Source organism: Hemicordylus capensis, chromosome 1 (assembly GCF_027244095.1).
Source record: "Hemicordylus capensis ecotype Gifberg chromosome 1, rHemCap1.1.pri, whole genome shotgun sequence".
NCBI lineage: Eukaryota > Metazoa > Chordata > Lepidosauria > Squamata > Cordylidae > Hemicordylus > Hemicordylus capensis.
The window spans coordinates 243,241,008-243,258,251 of record NC_069657.1 but is presented as its reverse complement, the minus strand read 5'-3'; the positions used below and the strand labels follow the sequence as shown (position 1 = coordinate 243,258,251).

At 44.2% G+C, this 17,244-nt stretch overlaps 1 protein-coding gene across 1 annotated transcript in view; it reads right to left on the bottom strand.

Annotated features, from left to right (window-relative positions):
* Positions 1 to 2,036: 2,036 nt before the first annotated feature.
* IRS2 (insulin receptor substrate 2) overlaps positions 2,037 to 17,244 on the bottom strand; it is a 33,769-nt gene continuing 18,561 nt past the window's right edge. The window contains exons 2-3 of the mRNA XM_053284566.1: positions 16,449 to 16,495; positions 2,037 to 4,336 (exon numbers count right to left, since the gene is read on the bottom strand). Of these exons, the coding sequence (XP_053140541.1) occupies positions 16,488 to 16,495 (8 nt within the window). The 3' untranslated portion in view covers positions 2,037 to 4,336; positions 16,449 to 16,487. The remainder of the gene's footprint in view (positions 4,337 to 16,448; positions 16,496 to 17,244) is intronic.

The window sequence follows — 17,244 nt, the reverse complement described above, 5'->3', positions numbered from 1 at the left end:
GCCCTTTCCTTCCTCTCTTCCCAGCCAGAGGTGTCTGTGTGTAGCCACTGTGAAGAAATGGCAGACAAATCAGATATGAGAACACAAACTGATTTTTGGAGAATGAAATCATGCTTAAGCTCAGAGAAACCAGGAGCACCTTGGGTGTGAGGTGATGCTCTCTGGAAACAGATAGAACCTGTGTTTGATTTATGGGGGTGTGCTCCTATTTTCCGACTACATCCAATGCTCAATTTATATTTGTTAATCTATACTTTAAGAAGTTAATACAAGCAAATATTACAAGGATACCCAAGATTGGAGTTAGGGATGTGCACGAATCGTGATTCATTCACTGATTTGAAGCAGAGCCCAACCACCTTTTAAAGGGGAGGAGAGCAGATCCGTACCTGCTCCTCAGCCACTCTTCCTTCCCAATTCCTACTGTGACACTGCACCCCCCCAGCTGCCCTTGCACACCGATGGCATGCACATGACCTCCGTGCATGCATGGTGGCCATTTGTGTGGTCAGCAACCATGCTGACCAGCTGAGGGGAGCACCACTGATGTGCATAGGCAGGAAGCTGTGGTGAGCAGCAAGGAGCAGGTACACATGGTACCTTCTTTTTCTGCTCCGCATGGGGTAATTGTATATGGAGGGCACCTTGATGTCTCACATGGACTTCGACATAACCCACCCCTCCCCCCGGCATGTATGAACAGACACACACACACACCCTTCCTTTGGTGAAGTGAAGTAAAATCACCCTGGCCCAGATTTGTGGGTTTGTGGTGAATGATCACCAAAGTGTGTGGATCCTTCAGCTGTTCAGAGGGTGCAAAGTGCTGGCTGAGGCAGAGTGCTCTGACTCAATGGAATACTGTCTGTGATCCAGAGAAGGCTGGTGACTGTGGAGAAAGAGCTATGTGGTGGCATATGATAGTGACTCTACTACTTGCTATTGGATGAAGAGCTGGTGGCAAGCCTGATCAGGAGGGGAATTTAAGGTTAAGACGCAGGGGCCTTGAGAACTTAGCACCTACGTTGCAGGGTGAGCAGACATACTGCTCTCCTGGTCATCCGCTTCTCTCCAGTGGCGTGCTGTATTTATTCCCAAATTAACCTATTTTTAGCAAAATATGACTATATACCAATTAACATACGCGAATTTAATGCAAACTATTATGCAAAGTGGTAGGGGTTTTTTTGCAATTAGTGCCAACAATTTCAACTATTTTGCCGACTGATTTCTATTCCCCCCCCCCCCATTCGCATCTGTACCTGGCAAACCTATTCCTGTGGGAGAACATTTACTCTGGAATTTGCTAAGCCTCATTTACTCTGAATGGTTTTAGCACAGCAGTAGCATTTTATAGAACAGGTATTTAACATAAATAACATGATAATATCACACAAATATTACAAAAATGTGAAAGGGGGAGTGCCAAAATAAATAAATGGGGGAGGGGGGCAGAAGAAAAGGAAGGAACCAGGCTGGTTCTGTGCACATCCCTAGCTCCTGCACCGATTTCATGCTGTAATAACAAGCAGTTAGCAGCTGTGCTCTCTATCTCTATCAACAACATCACTGTGTTGTTGTTCCTGACTGCTGCTCTACTTCTCCTACTTAGTTCCACATATATTAATTGATACAAAACTTCCGTTTATTTGGATGGAATTTGGAATGGAAAGAGATGCTAAATTGAAACACTGCCGGTTCTCCGATGCAAATGACTATAAGTCATGAACAGCCAGCAAGGTAATTAATCTTGAAACAAATTAAACCAATTTCTAGAGGCAATAGCTGCCACTTATGATAAAAGAGGTGGTGATAGGATAGTCAGCTGAGTTGCCAAAATAGCTAAATTTGGTAATGATCTCACTGAATTGATATCTTGCCATTAGAAAGGCTTCACAAGGCGGATGCAGAAAACAGAATAGATCTGAAAAGTTGTTAACAGAAGGCTGTCTGAAAACCTCAGATGTACATTACAGTGTTGTAAAAGTTAATTCCAAGCCATAAAATTAAAAACACACACACACACTAAAGACATGTTAATATTTACCCACTAGTAAAATTTATTCATAGAAAGCTATCTTTATAAATAACAAAATAATGTGATAAACAAAACCTCTACGAAGAACAGGTCCTCAAAGATTGTATTCCTTTAATAAATAACATTTTATTGCATATGGCTATTAAGGAGAGCAGCCAGAATCAATACAGACTAAATACATTATACTACTCTAGTTCCACACGATCTCATTCCCAGCAGCATCGCTGAATACTCCTATATACAGAGTGTACATTGGAAGACACAGCAAGATAAGTTAAGTCTCTTGTCGTATCACAATAGCAAGAAATATATATTTAACATTTTGATATACAGAAACAATTATGTATCCAAAAAGAAAACACTGCTTATTAACCGTTCATGTTACATAGCAAAAAATATTTTAAAATTCAGGGTAAATCAGGCAAAATGTACAAAGATTCCTATATATTGCAAAGTTTTAGCAAACTTAGCATTTATACATTTTGGTTCCATATTGTAAACTAAAGTAAGAACACAAATATTTGCATATGCCTATTGTGAAATGTATGGTATGAGAAGGGAACATGGTATGCATTCAAGCTCCATTTTTTTTTAATATGCCGGATGACCAAACTTATTATGATATTAGGAATCAAGAGTGTTTTCCATAAATTGAAGGTTATATTTTGGTTTCAGCAATTGCCACACAGTGCTCCCATTAGCTGGGGACATCATAAGCTATCATCTTTGCTATATATGTATTTAGACAGAAGGTGGGGTATGTAACAAAACAAGTATGAATGACACTTAAATTTATGTTACTTCAATAATTTTATCAGCATATGCATAAGCATATTCCCCTCCCGTGCCCTGAAAGGAACACTAAGTGGGTGGAGATTACATTCACATTTGTCTTGTGATACAATCCTCTGTCCCAATGCTCAGCATGAAAGCATGAAGACTTTGCATTGCATTTTTGAGTAATAAGACACTGGCTTCTTTGTCTCCATCAAATACCTAATGCATTGTTTCTAATGATGTAGAAGTTCATCACTTAATACAGAGAATTCTCAAGAGAAAAATACATGTATATGATGACCCAGACAAGGCTCAGTGGAGGTACCCTTGAAACAATTTTTTTAAAGCCTCATTAATCAAATACAGATTAGGAGCAACGAAACATTCCCCATTATGGTGCAATTGGGGGTGACATATGCAAAAAAGCCATGACACTGTTATTTTCAAAATACTATGTAGTTGTCAAGAATTTCTAGGAGAATGTCCAAAGTTTACTTCTTCCCCTTTCTCTCCACAAATTTTATGCTGCCTTTATAGATTTGATTGCTGACAGAAAAACTATTAGGCGTTGTTGAAAGACACGAAGTATTCTGCTCAGAATATTGTTATCAATCTACTCACCTCCACCCCCCCATTATTATCCCTGCATTTCTAGCATGTTGGCGGGGGTTTTAATTACAAGAAATGTCGCTAAGGTCAAAGTTATCTGATAAATGTAAGCATACAAATAGGAGGCCTTTGCAATCTGATGTAGTTAAAATGCTAAACAGATATGATTATACAAATGTGTTAGAAGTAAAGAATGATATCCTAATACAGGTTAATGATTATTAAGTTCTGTTACTTCTATTACATATTTTATAACTATTATAAATATGTCGATAAGTCTGATCCACCAAGTTTCACCTTGGCTTAAATGGTTTCACTCCTATCTGGTGTCTTGCCTGATAAGTAAATGCAGACTGAGAATCAACCAGCCAGCAGCAGGATTCTTGATAGGTTCAATAAGGCTGATGACCGTACAACACCCAGCTCAGAGATCAAGGAGAAGCCAGCTATTGTACACCAGCAATACAAATCCAGTTTCACTTTTAACTGAGGTAGTGCTGTAGGAAGTTCAAAAGGATAACAGTAAACACCCAATTTTACTGCTGTAGCAGGTGCAAGCAGAATCCCCTAACATGCTGAAGAATAAATACAGATCGTCTGTGACAAAAAGGTGATGGCCGTGTGTATAATCGATCAGCCCACTGAAGAGGTCCGAAGTCTTAAAGGATGTAATCTTGAGCATAACTTATGCAAACAGCAGCACAATGTTGCGATACATCCCTGTGAATCAGACAGGTTACTTCCTCTCCAGACTAAGGGAGAACTGTTCTGAAAGCTACATCAACAGAAAAAAAACCAGATCTTAATGCAACTTAAGATTTAGATTTTTTTAAAAAAGTTCTACCCAGCAGCTTTTATAAAATGTTGGACTCAAGGGTCATAGTGGTAAAATTGGGTTTTTTTCCTCCCGTTCTGAAAGAGAAAGAGAAAGAAAAGGCATCAGTAAACTCTACCCCAAAGAAGATGAAGTCGGAATTCTCTAACTATCGATCTATACATAGGATACATTCCAATCACCTGGAGGAGTGCATGAAAGGATTCCTATAGGGCTTAACAGGCCATCTTTCCTTCCTGGATGTGTACACATCATGGTCATTATAGGTACAGAGAGATCTGTGTATTTCTCTCTTATCAACATTTAGCCCCCTCCCCCGCCCCCCGCCACTCTACTCCACACATGCTGAGCTCAAAAATTCATATCTAGTAGTGGGAAGACTGAGTGGAGACCAAGGGGGCATGCACACATCTAGAAACAGAGCACTTGGGAGTTGGAAGGGGCCTTGGAGGTCTCGTAAATGAAGGAGAATCCAGAATGGTACAAGGTAGATATTCCACTCTCAAAAAGCTCTTGCGGTTAAAGGGGTTATTCTTAGGTGCAGGCAGAGCCAGGCTAAAGAAGCTCAGCCCCATTTGGTCTGCATGTGAGGACCACCGGGAGCTGCTCGGCTCCTGCTGGCGGCAAACCCGCCTCCAGAGCCTGCCTTCAAAACAAGATTAAGGGAGCAAGTGTTCTCTTAACCCCGTTTTTTCGGATTGTCTGCCAGCCCCCGGCTGCTTGCAGCTGGGGCAGAGAGACTGTGGGGCTCCCAGCCAGCGTTGGCAGTGCATTATGGGAGTTCTGGGGCCTTCTGGCCCCCCAAATCTCCCTGCTGCCAGCAGAAGCCAGCAGTCATCAGGGCGGGCGATCTGCCCACCCAGCAAGATGCTGAAGATCATCTGTGGGGAGGTAAGTATTTCCCTTCCCTTCCCTCCTGATTCTACACAAGAAGTCCGTGACTTAAGAGGCTCCAAGTTAAGACAAATGGCACTTGAGATATTTGTGATTTCCCTCCTTTTTTCAATGTTACAGCTGCGTTTCAGCTTTAAAACACTCAATATGTGGGGCAGGGAGGCTCTGCTATACGGCTGCTAGAGAAGGAGGCGGCAACCACCATGGTTCAGGCTCATGTTGTCCCTGAGATGCTGCTGTATCTGAAGCTGCAGAAGAACTGGCTGACTCACAAGCCCAAGGGGAATTCTAAGAAAGTGGTTACCCACGCATGGATGTTGGTGGCAGTTCCTCTCCATCAGCCAGGAGAATTGGCTGATGGAGGGGTGCTGGTCTTGTGGGAGCAAGCATGACTGCAGTTGAATGGGAGACTGCATGTGATCACTGTAAAATATTCCCCCTTAGAGGATTGCCCCATAGCTCAGTGGAAGGGCGTCTGCTTTTGCATGCAGAAGTTTCCAAATTCTCTCCCTGGCATCTCCAAGATCCGACTGAGAGAGATTCCTGCCTGCAATCTTGGAGAAGCTGCTGCCAGTCTGTGCAGATAATACTGAGCTAGATGGACCAGTGGTCTGACTCGGTATATGGCAGCTTCTTATGTTCCCTATGTAACTGAAAGGTAATGTGCATTGTCAGCACCACCTAATCTACTCATGCCCAATTCCCAGAGGAAAATTCCAAAAATCTGTGGGTTACAAGTGAGGCAGCAGAACAGGCAACCTTTAATTTGAACTGCAGAACTCTCCGTATATGTTTTGCATTTGGGAATGCCATGGAAACAAGAGCACTGGTGTCACAGGCTGACAAAACATGCTCCTACCCAGGAGTCACATGAGCTTTTAAGCCCCTCTGAGTAGGAATTTGGCTTCCCAAGAACCTTCCTCCTGCCACTCCTCTGCTTTCTGTGCTGTACTAGTTCTGGCCCTCCTTAAACTCCACTGAGCCCAACAGCGAAGCCTGTCCTTACAGAGGGCTGGCAGACTTCAAAGAGACTCTTTCATTTAAAAACAACAACTACCCAAATACTAAACGCTAGACAAAAAAACACCCAAGGAAATTATTTCGAGTAAGACCACTCTTTCGAACCCTCACTTGAAAAAGTCATCAAGTCATCTAAGAAAAATGAAGACATTTAGAATATCCTCTCTGCCTCGCCCCAACAAATGCAAGTTAATGTGTCCATCTTAACTTCTATGCTATATAAGGTGTAAAGACTTAGTACCCTCTTGTAAATTATGCTGGCTTTAGAAATGAGGCTCTATGTACCCATACTTTGCCTCGGTCTTTCAGCTTGACCAAGGGGAGGGATGCTTCCAGGCAGGAATTCAATAGGAGCAGCTTCCCCAATCATTTCCTAGAGATGCCCCTGATAAAATTTCTCTAAGGCACAGTGCTTCCCCAAAATACTATCTATACAGTCAATGTCCTGCCAGAATTCTTAGATACATCAGGTGGATTTCTGTCTGAAATATCTCTACAACCTACGGTTCATCCCCCAAATGCTGTTCCTTCAGTAAACCTTTATCCCCTCCTCCCTCAGACTTTCTTGGCCCTCAATCTAAGTGGAGGAGGGAGGAAAGATTATCAGGTTAGAACTTTTCTGACACTGCACATTGTGTTTAACTGCATTTCATGATATGCCAATTCAGAAGAAGATGGGGAGTTTTGCCCGGTTGCCTCAGAAGATGCTAACACAATTCCTTCCCTAAAAGAACAATTTGGTGATGGGGGGTGGGTGAGAAGAGATGAACATGTTTATGAATTATGCTCCCTCCTTTATTTGGCTTAGCTCTGCATAGACTACTTGCTGCCCTTATTGCTCATGTATTTTTGTGTCCTTTCATTTTTAGACACCACAAATTGCTTTCTTCTTAAACATAATCAAATTATTTCATTATTGTATTAAGTGTCATTGAGTGTCACAAATCAATTGGCAAAATAAATGACGCCATGATATTAAACGGCAATGTAGTCTTTTCTAGTTGAAGACATGCTATTAATATATGGCTTTTCAGGTTTGAAAAAAAGTACTGCTTAAATGCTTGGGAGGAATCAGACTTGGTCCTGATGTCTGCAAGTCCTCTAGCTGCTGTTACCAGTTTCAGCTGAGGTGTGAGGAATCGGTGTCAGCCAGGACAACCTTCCAGGACTGAAACTGCCTATTGAATCCAGTGTAGCTACTGAGGACGAATCTAACACACTGACAGCATGTTTACTAACTTGTTCATTTGTAGGATGCTGCAGGTAAATCAGCAGTTGGGTGCATCACAATGCATCAGTAGTCATGGACATTTACTCAGGCGCGTAGGGAGGCCAGCGGCAGCCCCTGTTCCTCCTGCTGGCAGCGCGGCCCCCCTGCTACGCCCCCTGCGTCTGACGTCAGATGCAGCATCTGATGTCAGTCACAGGGGGCAGGGTTTTGCTCGCAAACGGAGCCCCTCCCCCCGTTTCCAAGCAAATTCCCGGCCCGCACCATGTTCGTAGCGCAGCTGGGAGTGGCTCTACCTGCTTAAAAAAGGCTCTGTTTTTGAGCAGCTTAGCCCAGTGCTGGCTGGGAACATGTCTCCCTGCCTTTTTAAGCAGGGAGAGCCACTCCCGGCTGTGATGCGAATGCGGCGCTGGCTGGGAATTTGCTCAGAAATGGGGCTCGTGGCCTCGTTTGTGAGCAAAACTTTGCCCCCTGCATCTGTTGTGTGACGCAGGGGGCATGGCTGGGGCACGAGGCGCAGCCCCTGAGCGGCCCGGCCCGTGTTCTTTGAACCTGTTCGCGCAATGGTGTCTCTGCCCCTGCATTTACTATGGAGGTGGCATTTTGGGGAAGCACTGTGCCTTGTAGAGATGCATTAAGCAGACATGTATCAGGAGCATCTCCAAGAAGTGAGCGGGGAAACACTGCAAAGTGTGGGTGCCTGGAGCCTCATTTCTAAAGCCAGCACAACCCATGAGACTGCACAAAGCCTTCACAGCTTATACGGTGCGGAAGTTAAGATGGGCACTTTAACTTGCCACTTCCATGCTTTCAGAGCACAAATGAAAACTGAAAGTATCTCACCTTAAACCAAAGGTTTTTTAGGTGACCGAATGTGCAGGTTTTTTGAAAAGGGAAATCTGAAATCTACATGATGGGAAAGAGAAGTCCAAGAGTGGCTCTTATCCATGCTGGCTAAGTGGAGTTTCCATATTCATAGGCAGTACAGCTCTGATGTAGAACCTCCATGTTCAAAGGCAGTCTGCCACCACCTTGTATGCCCTTGCAAGGCCCCCTGCCACCGCAGAGCCTTCTCATGTGCCCTCCTAAATCCAACTGCCACCTTGCTGCTGTCCTTCTCACATGCTCTCACAATCCACCCTGCCACCACCGCATATGCCCCACCACCACCTTGCTGCCACTGTCTCTGTGGAGGGAGAGAACAAACGCCCATAAAAGGAAAGGAAGAAGGGACAACACAGTTGTTTAGCCATGCAAGTGCCAGCGTGTCCACAGGCTCACCTTATCAGGCAATTATGATCAAAACCAGGAAGTCACTCTAAAACTAGCCAGGATTTGCCCCTCCCAACTCTGGCTTCAGAACCCTCAGTGGGCACAATCGCGGATGTGCAACTATTCAGGCAAACTGTACAGATGGTTTAGATTTCAGACAAGGAGAATGTCTAGGGATGGTAAATGACAGAATATTGAAACAACTCCTCACTGTAAATATACTGGCACTACTGTGTTAGTTAGTTTAACAGGCTTATCAACAGGACTTAACCCAGGCTGCTCTCTGGCTCCTCCTGAGGAAAACCTTCCGCCTCTGGCATGCTGAATCTTCTCAGAATTGCACTTTTTAAAAACCATATATGGTAACTCATACTCTGCTTCACTTTACTACTGCTTTACTCATACTCTGCTTGTCCAAGTGGACAAGTCCTCCAATTTTTAGGTTTCCAGCCATTACAGGACAGGGGGATTAAATAAGTATTTATTTTCTTCCCTCGGGGCACATAAGCAAGCATGCCTGGAGAAGGAAGGAGAAGGGCTGCTCCCTGTGAGCTCTTTTTTTAAAAAGTGGCAATTCTCTTTGTTTAGCAGGGAGAGAGCAAATGGCCCTATCCACCCCCAGCACAGCATCTCTCCAGTGGCTGGGGTCTACCTTATGTTTCTTTTTCAGATTGTGAGCCCTTTGGGGGCAGGGAACCATTCTATCTATCTATCTATCTATCTATCTATCTATCTATCTATCTATCTATCTATCTATCTATCTATCTATTTATATCTCTGTAAGCTGCTTTAGGAACTTTTGTTGAAAAGTCATATATAAATATTTGTTGTATTTGTAATCTAGCCTGGGCACTCTGCTTCTTTCATTAAAGTTGTGACAAACCCCTGCTAACTTGGCAAAGAGGCAGCTTTTAATGTGGTGATTCTCTTTATTTAGCAGGGGGAGAGTAACTGGCCCTATCCTCCACCCCCCAGCACAGTACCTCCAGTGACTGTTGCTGGTGTCTATCTTGTATTTCTTTTTAGATTGTGAGCCCTTTGGGGACAGGGAGCCATCTTATCTATTTGTTATTTCTCTGTGTAAACCGCCCTGAGCCATTTTTGGAAGGGCGGTATAGAAATCAAATAAATAAATACATAAATAAATTTTAATGATATAGGCTCACCATCTTCACTAATGAAGCACTTGCATAACTAGCAAAGTTGCACTAGTGTAAGTTCATATAAGTGTGCTAAGAATGCCATGAATTTGCAGAATTGTGCAGCTGTGCCAAGGTTCCATTTAAAACAAATGAGAGGTGCAAGTGCAAATGTGCCTGAAGTAGCACAACACAAGTCTGGGATTCAAGCTCCAGACTTGGTCCAAGTAGCTTGCCTTGCACCGACACACTGCACAAGTGTGATCTCTTTCTGCAAGCACTTCATTAGTCAGGAGTCACTTACTGGTTGAGGCCTCTTTCTTTTCCTGCTGTCTAGAAAGTCATACCTTTTAAAAGAGGAACTCAGAGGGCATAGCCTCTGAGCAAACACAGAGTACATTTCTCCTTTTTAAGCCACAGGCTTCTGCTGAATGGTCAGTAGGGGCCGTGACAATTTTTTTTTTTAAATCTAGGAGGCAGCCCACAAAATCAAGGTTTCAGATGCCTCCCCAATGACTTATGAATGACTGGAATTTACTTTACAAACATCATCTTGCATCGCTCTTTGACTGCATACATTAGTATGAGTTGAATAGAAAAATAAACAAAATGCTGAATACAAAAAACAACCAAAAAACCAAACAAACACCACCTTGCTGTTTAAACAGGTATTTGGCTCACACGTAGAGGGGCAATTCAGATGAACACCCCCTCGTGCAATTATTAAGAGACGCCCCAATTGTGCATTTGGACATCATCCAGGGACATCAGGGCAGGCACACCCTCGGCATGATCCAGTCCTGATCATGCGTGCTGGGTTGCCCAGAAACTTAAAGTGTAAACTTGTGTGCTTCAAAAGGAGAAGGAAGTGGGTGGAGACCTGTCCCAAAATGTTTCTGTTAAGATGGGGAGGGGGGGGGAGAAGGCACCTATTGAGTTCCATTTGCCACAACACCTGTAATCTCTACAGTGTAACCTGTGGGGACTGAGTGAGCTTGGACTGAGGGGGTAAAGAGGGATGGCGTGCAAGATGCTGCAAGGTGTATGTCTGATCAGGTGGGGAAAGGAGTGACAAGAGGTACAGTACTTTCTTCAGACACTCTTCCTCCTTTCCTCCCAGTGCCTACAACTGAAGTCCTCAGGGCTCCCTTCATGCAGTCAGTATGATCCTCATGAGAAGAGCTGGTCTTGTGGTAGCAAGCATGACTTGTCCCCATAGCTAAGCAGGGTCTGCCCTGGTTGCATCTGAATGGGAGACTAGAAGTGTGAGCACTGCAAGATATTCCCCTCAGAGGATGAAGCCGCTCTGGGAAGAGCAGAAGGTTTCACGTTCCCTCCCTGGCTTCTCCAAGATAGGGCTGAGAGATTCCTGCCTGCAACCTTGGAGAAGCCACTGCCGGTCTGTGAAGACAATACTGGGCTAGACAGACCAATGGTCCGACTCAGTATATGGCAGTTTCCCATGTTCCTATGTTCCAACTGCTGCTTTCTCCAGAAAGATGCTTGTTAGGATCTCAGCCCAACCTAGCCCAGCCATCAGCCTCTTGTTTCTATTCTCCATCCATCCCCATCCCAAGCACTTTGACTAAGACAGGCATGCATACTGGGGACAGGGAGACTGCCTCTAGTGTAAACAGCAAGGTAAGAGAAAATGCAGCAATAGTGCAGTGCTGTGGTGGATGGGTGAGAGGAGGAGGAGACTGGTAGTGGCCAGCATTCCCTCTAAGGTGTGCGCACATGCGCACGCTCACATGTTTTTTTTATGTCAGCTCAGTTAATTTTAGATCTCACTCGGGTTGTATCAGGAAGGCCCTACTCTGAATGCACGAGCGCACACACTGCCTTGATACTGCTGCCCAGAACAAAACTCATCCCACACACAGGTGAACAAAATTAGAGGTAGTGGCCGCTAAACAGGTTGGTGTGTGTTGCAATGTGGGGCCTTCTTAAACAGGGCTGGACACCAGGATTACGTTTCTAGTTGCGATGGCAAGCTGACACCTGGGATTAATCAAGAGATGGGTTACTATCTCTTTCCTGCTCTATTCCCTACGCAGTAGAACAGGAGGGGTTATTAGCAATCTTAACAGCATTAAAGATACGAACCGATCTCAAGACCTGTGGGATCCACTGAGAGCCAGGCTTAGTGGTTGGACTGAGTGTTGGATTAGGACTTGGTGACTCTGGGCCAGTCACTTCTCTCTCAGCCCAACCTATCTCACAGGGTTGCTGTTGAGAATAAAGCTAATCATGTACATCACTCTGAGCTCCTTGGAGGAACAATGTAAATAGAAGATATCAGAGTTACATGAGTAACTCAGGTTACATAAGAAACATGTGGTGATGGGTTTATTTCAACCCCACTTTTAAACAGATGGTTCCATTATTTTTACCACCAGTTTGTAAAAAAAGTATCTTTACACTGTTTCCCACTCACATTTTAAAAGGTTCTTTCCATTATTCAGTCCCAGTCAACACCAGTTTTCAGGCATTGTTCAACTGTTCCCTCTTTAGTTGGAAACAACTCCCATTGATTCAATGGAGATTACTCCCATGTAAGTGTGCATATAAAACTGCATGCTCAATCATCAAATGCTGCTTGAAAGGGGAACTCCATCCCAGTATCCTCTTTCACAAAATGCTCAGCCAGATGCTTCCAGGGATGGGTTACTCATTCCCATCCATCACCAACTAACTAACTTGCTTGTGTAGAGTGCCCTTGATTGAGGTTTCTGCATCAGAGCCGAGCTGTCTGTGAATATGGAAGCTTCTCTTTCTCAGTATGGGCAAGTGGCACTCATACTCACAAGCAGTGTGGCTCTGATGCAGAACCTCCACACTGAAAGGCAGTCTACATCAGAATGCTAGTCTGTTGGAGGTGGGTGGGAATGGTTTGTGGGGTTTCATTGCTGTACTCCTGTAGAGCTTCTCAGCCTGGTGTCCTTGGTCCAAATCTTACTCATCTTGACTTAGAAGTAAGTCCCAGAAATATCCCACCCCCTGCCCGCCCCTTCAATTCTTCCATGCTTTGGGCAGGGATGGGTGAGAGATGGCTTCTTATCTAGCATATATGCTGGTCCTGATCCTATGTGTCTTTACTCAGAGAAGTAAGCTCTAGTGAAATCAATGGATTTACTTCTCAGTAATTTATCCTAATTTGTTGAGGGGCTTTGCTTCCCCCTTCGGTGGGGGTGAGAGAAAAGAGAGAAAGCGGGCTGAGGGAGAAAACAAAAGTCAATAAAAGAAAAAGGGAGGGCGAAGAGAACAGTTCCCTTCCCAGAACAGGATAGAAGTTAATGAGGCTATGCTCACGATCGCCCAAAAGCGGGCTAAGGGAGCCTAGCCAGCTTTGGGGCAATCGTGTGCTGCAACAGGAGCTGTGCGGCTCCCGACAGCAAACCTCCCAAAGCACCCCTCCCCTCTGACCAGGTTCACAGAGCGAGCGCTCCATCAACCTTGTCTTTTTGACAGTGTGTTGCTGTGGCACACAGTGACACACGAGTAGACCCCCGACCGGGAGGCTGCAAACAGCCTCCCGGGCTCGGAGGTCTCTCCAGGATGCTCGGCGTACTCACGTGGAGCATCCTGGAACTTCCGGGGTCCGCATGGCCCCCAATCCCCGCAGCCTCCGCTGGCTCCATGACGGAGCCAGCAGTTGTGTGGGTGGCCGATCCATGAACCCTTTTACTCTTCTGGAAAAGCATCCTGCAGCTGTAAAGGCTTCGTTTTCGGGGAACTGGATGTGCTTTGTCTCCCCCCCCCTTGCATCCAGAACACACTCCGTACACTCCAGAAGGGCTCTGCAAGATCAGGAACATGTTGCTGATCACAGGGAGTGCTCCAGACTGCTAAAGGCTCTGGCACAACCGCCTGCATGAAGGGGGAAAGGGGGTGCTGTGTGAGGGCTACTGTTGTGCCCCTGCGGTCTCTTGAAGCACTCATGCTCCATTACTCAGGATGTCAGCCACTGAATGTGGTTTACAGGGGGGAAAATAGTAGTTGTCTGTCCAAATGTGTGCACTTGCCTGAATTTGCATTGCAGTACGTGCACAATGGGATGCCCAAAGATGTCTCATGCTGTTACCCATGTATTTTGCACATTTCAGACACGGGCTCACATGTTGCACAGTGCTACAAAGACACTGTACTGTAGGGCTGTCACGGCCTCCAAAGGCAGAGTTGGGGCTGTTAAGAAGTGGTAGTTGTGCAAGCAGCACTACTGCAGATTTCCCCATTTGGAATAATGGCGATATCTGCTGTATCAGCAGTGCTGCTTATGCAATGATGGGTTCTTAATACTGCCTTTGGAGTCTGCAACATCCTCACAGTGCAGCATTACTCCTCTGTGGCCTGAAGTGCATTATGCAGGTCACTATTTATTATATATTTTGAAGAGTTTGTGCAAAATAAAGTCATACTTCCTGATGATCTACAGATACCAAATTCTGCATCCACAATCCTGCCACTTAAATTAGCTGAATGCACCATGTTTTGCACCGAAATATGCTGGGTAAATGGTTTAAATAATTATTTTTCTATTTTTAAAATAAAATTCTGAATATAATATAGTTTACATGTTATTGTTATCAGGTTTTTAACACTCAGTAATTGGATCAATACTTGAAACACAACATCATGCTCAAGAGAAGCAGAAGATCTTTCTCAGATTCAAATTTACTATGATTCAAGTTATGCATGGTAATTATTCAATAAAGTATGTTGAAATTCTACAAATTTCAAAGTGTTATTTTACTCCCCCTTTTACAAGCACGTTAATTAAAAAAACTATTATTGCATAAATTTATTTTCTTGAACTTTTTCTGTAAGTGTAATCTAAGCAAAATGACTTTGCTTGGTCAACAACAGGTTTCACCTTCTAGACATTTAAGGGTTTCATAAAAATATGGATGTATAGGAGGAGATCTTATCTTGCTTAATATCAACATGATAATTTGCTCCTGGATACAGTCATTGAAAAAATAGCAACATACCTAATTCTGTTACCCCTGATATTGCCCCTAAGTAGGTATTATATTAGGTTCCTTTTTCTTATTATATATACTCTATTGGACTTGGGAAACAAGTGAGCAAGGAGAGAGTTGGTTGATTATTTATGTTGGTATTTATCTCAAACGGCAGTTAAGCATCCATGCAGTCATTTCCACCAGGTGCATACATACAACCACAAAACTTTACTAATGTCTCTAATCATCATCATCATCATCATCATCATCATCATCATCAAGTATTCTGGGTTTGAAAAAGGGAATATGTTAAGTGAAACCAAGATTAATATATGCATTCCTTGTTTATGAAGTTTACTGCAATAATATGTTAATAACAAAAAACTATTTAGTATTAGTTATGTGACTCTGCCAGCAATATATCATAATTCACAGTGCAGCTATAGGAATGCAAAATCTGTGAACTACATTACTGAAATTAAACATGACAGAACTCCTTTAGCTGTGCCTCTCAGTTCTTTTCTTCCTAGATTGCAAGCTCAATAGGATAAGGACCATCTATATAGGACCAGCTTACATGCAGTAGCCAACACAACAGTATCCACTCTCAGAGGAGGGCAAAAACACAAGAGAAGTCCTCTGAATAATTAAGCCAAAGTGCTTGGATTTAACCACTTCATGTCCAATGAATCTAAACAAAATAGATTAGCCACGCAGTAAACAATAAAGATTAGCTATCAGCAACAAAAACTGTTTAAGGAAAGTAAAGGCTGTGACCAAACTACACATCGTCAATTTGTATCTTTAAAAAACAACCACTCTCTATCCAACCCCAGCACAGCATCCCACCAGTGGCTGTTGCTGGTATCTATCTTATGTTCCTTTTTAGGTTGTGAAGCTCTCCTTGTGATCAGTGAGGAGAGCTGCCAGGGTTAACTGCAGAGAAGGAGGGTTTACGTTACCTTCCCCGCAGACGATCCGAGGGGGTTCCCTGCATGAGTGGATTGGCGGCGCAGACAAGCTGTGGCTCTCCTGTCATCTCTATCCACACCTCACCCGGAAGCTCCAGGGGCCGGGTGAAGGGAAATGCAGCCGCGTGGTGCCCCCCCTGGAGCCCCAGTAAAGCACAGTAAAGTGCATGGTGCATTCCTGGGGTACCCCTCCACGAGTGTGTCTGCTGCAGCTGCAAGCAGCCGCAGCAGACACATGATCAGAAAAACGGGGTTAGCAGAGCACGCACTCCGCTAACCTCATTTTGGGGGGGGGGCATTTAAGTGGGCTTGCTGCCAGGAGCCACGTGGATCCCGTTGCTGCACACGACCAGCCAAAACTGGGCTGGGCTCCCTTAGCCCGGTTTTGGCTGGTCGTGAGAATAGCCACTCTGAGTCCTTTGGAGACAAGGAACCATCCATCCATCTATCTATCCATCCCACTTTGGGAAATTTTATTGAAAAGCAGTATATAAATATTTGTAGCTGTAGTAGTAGTATATGGGTACTCATAGCAGACACAGTTCAAATGTCAATATTATGCAATGTTCTGTTTTTAAAAACCCAAACAAACGACAATTTTAATTCCTAAAAATAGGTACAGTTCCATACAAATCTAAGCTTCCATTCTCTTTCCTAAATATAAGCTACTCCAGTAAAGAAAAAGAAAAAAGATACATTACCGACTGTGTCTCGTTCCGGGGATGAACATGGCAATGCCGCTAACAAACTGGGGGGAAAGAAAAGAAAAGGATAAGCTGGGGGATGCTTTCTCTTTATTATTCCTTTGAAGTTGTTACCCACATGCACACGTGTGTTAGGGTGGAGGGATTTGTACAAGTTTTGTTTCTCCAGAACCACTTTTGATCAATGAAGTCAGTCATGATAGACAACCCTCCTGCCCTACCACCACCACCACCACCACCCACTTCTCAGCCAACCCACTGTTTTCTGCAGTCCTTTCTTTGGGCTCTGCAGAGTTAACAGAACCCTATCAAAATGCCATCCTACAGGACTGCAGCTGCTCAGGCAAGAGAAGGCTTTTGAATAAGCTTTTGGAATATTCCCTGGCTTCTCAGGGGCCTCTCCTCTTCAGTATGAACCAGGGGCATAGCTAGGGGAGAGGGGGCCCATGTTCGCCCCTCTCCCCAGTGGCCCCTCGGAGTGAGGGAGATAATGAAGAAAATAGGGAGGGGTGGAGCTGGGGCCCCCAGGCTCTTTGATGCCATCCACTCAATTATAGCTATACCCCTGGTATGAACAGCAGCAGCAAAAACAGATTTGTGGGTTAATCTTTATTCAACACATTTTGAGAATTAGTTCTGGTGATTTTTAACATATGCCATTCTATCTAATCACATATTACCGCATGCAGTGGTCATACTTGCTGCAGAAAAACTATGTTTGATGAGCATTTGTTATAGAAAATATTTGAAGTGTGGAGAGGTATGTAAACATGCTGCTGAGTAGAGATGTGGG